The 6,000-nt window shown below is 36.1% G+C and overlaps 1 protein-coding gene across 19 annotated transcripts in view; it reads right to left on the reverse strand.

Moving 5' to 3' along the window:
- The window catches only part of LOC127437016 (zinc finger protein 239-like), a 105,640-nt gene extending 101,195 nt beyond the window's left edge, over positions 1-4,445 (reverse strand). For 16 of the 19 annotated variants that reach the window (XM_051691627.1, XM_051691617.1, XM_051691626.1 and 13 more), the window contains exon 1: positions 4,346-4,445. Coding sequence is in view for 8 of the 19 variants with exons in the window: in XM_051691638.1 (XP_051547598.1) it covers positions 4,346-4,349 (4 nt within the window). In the remaining 11 variants the exon portion in view is untranslated. Of the gene's footprint in view, positions 1-3,579; positions 3,618-4,345 lie in introns of all 19 variants that reach the window. The other 3 variants (XM_051691629.1, XM_051691622.1, XM_051691630.1) reach the window with 2 other exon arrangements.
- Positions 4,446-6,000: the final 1,555 nt, after the last annotated feature.

Here is a 6,000-nt window from a genome sequence, read left to right on the forward strand (position 1 = left end):
CTACCACCATCTGCTGGTGGTGAAATATTTACCTCAGCCATTGATATTAATAATGCTTTTTAAAGAGTTCTATCTTGATCTTTATAGTTCCACGTCTTCGTCTACTGATGAAGATATTAGAAACTTTGTTGACCCTCTAGAACTCCCTAAATTGACAACTGAGCAAAAAATTATCTTGATTCTGAGATAAACTTGGAGGAGCTTGACGAGGTAATTAAGGCCCTGCCTACAGACAAGGCTCCGGGGCCAGATGGCTTTGCCGCTGAATTCTTTAGATCTTATGCTACAGAACTGGCTCCACATTTGTTAGAAGTTTATACGGAATCATTAAAGAATGGAAAGCTTCCGCCAACCATGACACAAGCGCAGATAAGTCTGATTCTTAAAAAGGATAAAGATCCAAGCGAGGGTAAGAGTTACTGTCCAATTTCCCTGATCCAGCTAGACGTTAAAATAATGTCAAAAACTCTGGCTAACCGATTAAGTGAAGTTATGACATCTCTTATACATATAGATCAGGTGGGGTTTATTAGGGGCCATAACTCTTCAGAGAACATTAGGCGTTTCATCAATATCATGTGGTCAGTGGCGAATGATCAGACTCTGGTCGCTGCCATCTCACTTGACGCCGAAAAGGCATTTGATATGGTAGAATGGGATTATCTTTTTAAGATTTTGGAAATATACGGGTTTGGGAATAATTTTATTGGATGGATTAAGTTATAGACACCCGGTAGCGACGGTACAAACAAATGGACTAATTTCAAATTATTTTACTCTGGATAGGGGCACCCGGCAGGGTTGTCCTCTTTCCCCATTATTGTTCTGTCTTGCCCTGGAACCATTAGCAGCCGCGATAAGAAAGGAGGATGATTTTCCAGGGGTAGTGGTGGGAGGTATGGCGCATAAACTCTTGCTTTACGCAGATGATTTTTTATTATTTGTCTCTGACCCCAGTAGATCTATGCCTTGCCTCCACAGAATTATTAATTCCTTTTCTACATTTTCTGGATATAGAGTCAGTTGGTCTAAATCCGAAGCTTTGGCTCTGACAGCGTACTGCCCAGAAACGGCTTTCCAGCTGGGTGCTTTCCAGTGGCCCAAACAGGGCATTAATTATTTGGGTATTTTATTTCCAGCAAATTTGTGTGATTTAGTTAGAGTTAATTTTGACCCCTTAATAAAACGGTTTTCGAGCGATGTGGGCAGGTGGACTTCATTACATTTATCTATGATTGGGAAGGTTAATGTTATTAAAATGAATTGTATTCCAAATTTCAATTACTTACTGCAGTCTCTCCCTGTAGATGTCCCCCTCTCTTATTTCAAGCAATTTGATAGCATAGCAAAGTCTTTCATTTGGAATAGTAAGCGTCCCAAATTACATTTCAATAAGTTACATAGGCCGATTGACAAAGGTGGGCTAGGCCTACCCAAGATTTTATTTTATTATTATGCATTCGTTCTCAGACATTAGGCTCATTGGTCACTTCTACCTAAGAGAGCCCCCCCCCGGTTCTGTATAGAACAGGAAGTTCTTGCCCCTATTTTGCCACTGCAGAGCCTTTCTATCAAATTAATCGGAGAAGCTAAGTTACATCCCGTTATCTCGCACTTGAAGGTATGCACAAAGGTGTCCAGACTGTTTAATTCTGACAATTTTTTTAAATGTTGCCTCGAGCATATGTGGCTGAACCCCACACTATGCACCAACAAGTCCTCTTTTTGCTGATCAGAGTGGATTGGGAGGGGGGTTACCACACTCTGTGACCTATATGAGAATGGAGTGTTGAGATCCTTTCAAAATTTGGTTCAACTTTTTTTCCTAGATCTCAGTTCTATAAGTATTTACAGCTGCGCCACCTGCTCTGTACTGTTTTTGGGAGTGGTTTACCCCCTCCTAAAGCTGCAGGTACTCTGGGAGTGGTGATTACTGCTTTTGGAAAAGGTCATGAGGCATCGGTGTATTACTCCCTACTAATTCAGAGTCTGGGAGACAGAACTTCAACTTCTCTTAAGAGATTATGGGAGAAAGATCTAAATTTGGTATTGGAGGAGGGAGAGTGGGCTGGGATTCTAAAAAATGTCAAATCTGCATCCAGAGATGCAAGGGTTCGCCTCATGCAATTTAAGATTTTACATAGAGTCTATTGGACCCCCTCTAGATTGCATAGGCTTGGTCTTAAAGACACACCCACCTGCTGGCGATGTCAATCAGAAGATAGAGACACAAGCCTGTCTTTTGGGGATGTGTTAAAATGCAAGAATTTTGGATGAGGATTCAGAGTTTTATGTGTGAGGTTTTGGCCTCTCAAATTTTATTTTGCCCCAGACTCTGTATCTTGGGAGATGGGGCAGTCATTAATTTGGAGAATAAGCACATGAAAAACTGGGTCCTAACTAGTGTTATGATCACCAGACAGATCACTTTGAGGAGTTGCCCGGGAACTTCATTGTAAAAGTGATCTTCCGTCAATGCAAAAGTTTCTTTAAGGAAAAGTGTTAATCCACAAAACAAAACAAACTCCAGCCGCTGGGCGGAGCCAACGCAAAAAGAAATAATCATTTTTAACTAAACGTTTCTATAAAAGGCGCCTGTGACCATGTTTAAGCTAAGGAAGCCTGCACCTTATATAAGACCCATCCATCCCATATTCCATGTTCATGTGAAAGTCTGTGTAAAGATGACATTAGACAAAGTTTGCTATTGAGATTTGATTTTCTTTATCACTTTTATTATGAATCATCTAGCATGTCATGTGTAATGTATGTACTCACATACAATCAGAATCAGAATGAGCTTTATTGCCAAGTACGCTTAAACATAAAAGGAATATTTCTTGGTGACAGAAGCTTCCAGTGCACAAACAATAAAACAACAAGAAAGAGATAAAAAAAAAAACACAAAAAATAAAATATAATAAAAATAAAAAGCAAATAGAAAATATAAGTATATATAGAAATACACAAACAATGATGTAATGTTTAATTTTGTAAGTCTATTATTTTCTCTATCCCACTATGCTCCCACATTGTCAAGAAAACTATTATTTTTTTAATTTAGAGCGTATGTATTTTGCTGCTAAGCGTATACTGTAATTAAATTGTATTGCTCTGTAGTTGATATCTTATGATAAAAGAAAGCCAATAATATAGGCATTGGCCAATATGTCTACGATGCTCTTGGGTTCATAACTAAAGTCATCTTAAAGCAAGTGTAATGGTAATATTATCTACATTTATCACATTTTCTACATCACAGCTTGGTGCCATATTTAATAAAGCCTTTAAAATAGCGTGGAAAAGTCGGAGTTAGTTACTGTATGTGAGTATTGTTACACATGATATGTTAGATGATTCATAATAAAAGTGATAAAGAAAATCAAATCTCAATCGCAAACTTTCTCTAATGTCATCTTTACACATACTTTCACATGAATATGGGATGGATGGGTCTTATATAAGGTGCAGGCTTCCTTAGCTTAAACATGGTCACAGCGCCTTTTATAGAAACGTTTAATTAAAAATGATGCTCTGAAAATAATTTTACAAATGTATGTCTATAGTCTATTCAAATACCTGCCGACCGCAGCCTCAGATTTTCAGTGCAGCTGTACCTTTAAAAAATACAGCCAATGAGATTAAGTGGGAGGTCCTACATGCCACCCACCATTTTTTTAAGGTGGAACGGTTATTTCAACTAATAAGGAGCTGGATTCAGCCTCGTCAATAACCTCTCAGATTATGATGTAAAATTCTTGATTACATTTCTGAACTCTGCAGATTTGCTCTCTTGTCACTTTTCATTTTCATTCTAAGAAAATATAAACTATTTTGGCAAAACTTTATAAATGCTTGGCGTGCTCATAATGGGGGGGGGGGGGGGGGGGGTGTAGTCTATCATTATTATCTAGAACGATTGCTTGTTTTTCAGGGTTTGGACAGAAATCCAAGGGGACGGTAAAGTTGATCAAACATTTGCACTTAAGTCACAGCTGATAATTACAACATTATATTTAATATATGTATGATGCATTTGTTTGTGTATGTGTAAAACATGTCATATGTATGATACAGTAGTGTACACAAACACACACCATACATGTATTAGATTATTATGTTATAAATATCAGCTGCAACAAAACACAACTACAAGCACAACTAATAACATGATAAAGATTAAAATAAATAATTTAGCAGTATCACATGACGTATGATGTATTTGTACATGTGTACATCACACCGATATTGTACATTAGCAGCCTATCTGAGCGAACATTAACTGTGGACATTAAAAATGAAACATCAAATCTTTGTTATGATTATAAGATATACCTGTACATACCCATTTCTTTCCTTTAAAATATTCGGCTTTACAAACAGTATTGCTTCCAACTTCGACCGTTGACTCGCTGAGCTCAACTTGTTTGCGCATGCGCTGTAACAGGCATAGAAATATACTGAGAAGTAGACTGGCAATAAGCGCGATCTGGACATCAAACAGGGCGGCGCTTATCGGTTCAGAAGTTGTCTCTAATTGGTCAGGTACGATGAGTCTAAATTAGGTATTTTGTAGTTTGGAATTTGTAATTTAGTTTTTATTTCAGTTTTATTTTCAGTTTGTCCTTTCCAGTTTCGTAATTTTCAGTCTATGACAGTTTTAGTTACGTTATAGTTTTTGATGTCTTGTAGTTCATTTTAGCTTTAGTTTTTAAGTACAGCCTATATAGTTTGTATTTTAGTTTTAGTATCTTATGGCTGCCACAGTTACATTAACTGATATCATATAAATAGCCTATGTTTAACACTGTTACATTTATCAGGGTTGTCATGTGTTTTTGCTATCTAGTGACATTTTCATGTTTAATCTTTATCTAAAACAAAAATTGTGTTTGTTTATTTTTATTTTAACAAAAATGTTTTCAGTTATTTTGCTTGTAAGTTTTATACATTTTTCTATCAATAATAACACTGGTCTAAATAATAGGCTTAATTGTTCTATTTTAACTTTTCACAGTGTAAAGTTTGTCAGTGTCATTCAGGCGCAATTGATGTGATGTCTGTTGCTTTTCTCAGAGCTGGTCATGATGGACCAATCACAGTCATCTGTAAATAATAGATGAGCATTATGGGCGCATTTAAACGAGTGTATCCTATAGATATTGCTTGGGCGGATATGCTTATGTTAGAGACAATTTCTTGCATGTATTTGATTTAAAATATTATACAGTGAATCTACAAATGTCTTAATGAGACAAAATCATCCTGAGATTTGATTGTGGTTCAGTGGAGGATCCAGTGGATTTTCTTTTTTAATAGATGTAAATCAAATAAACCAAATTTTACACACTTTAAAATAGAAATAGGTCAAACAGGAGTAAAAAAAAGCCAAAGCCATTAAGAGTGTGAATTTTTGTAAAGCCTTAATCTGCCTTTTTTAATCTTATTATTATTATGTATGCCTTGTATATTTTTTTATTTGAAAGCCTTCAATAGGCCAACAATTTTAAACATTTGAAAATGTTGATACACCCTTTTTCAAAGTTATTTTTTCTGTTTTTTTATTTTTTTATTTATGTTTTCTTTTAGTTCTTTTTGTCGTATGACTGTGCTGTCATGTTGTGCTTATTACAGCAAAAACAAATGGAGGATATGGCCTATGCTGCGTTCATTTATTGTTCAGTGGCGGTCTGTGGATTTTAAGTCTTTCAGGGCTTTCAGTGTGATTCATGCCATTAAGAAAACATAGTTTCACAATTAATAAGACACCGTATACCTCATATATTACGTGGCAGTCAACTAATGATACCAACTGACATTTTAAAAACACGTCCATGCAAGAAAGCCAGAACCAAGGAGGTCTAATACGAAGAAAAATCTCTCTAATAATATTTGCGATTTAAATGTTGCTTGCAATAAATTTTGTTTCGTAAGGTTACACAGTTACTTTTCAAAACTTGATCCGATACTGAATGCTCCAGCAGCCTAATTTACACTTAT

The sequence above is a fragment of the Myxocyprinus asiaticus genome, chromosome 47, assembly GCF_019703515.2.
Source record: "Myxocyprinus asiaticus isolate MX2 ecotype Aquarium Trade chromosome 47, UBuf_Myxa_2, whole genome shotgun sequence".
In the NCBI taxonomy this organism is placed as follows: Eukaryota; Metazoa; Chordata; class Actinopteri; order Cypriniformes; family Catostomidae; genus Myxocyprinus; species Myxocyprinus asiaticus.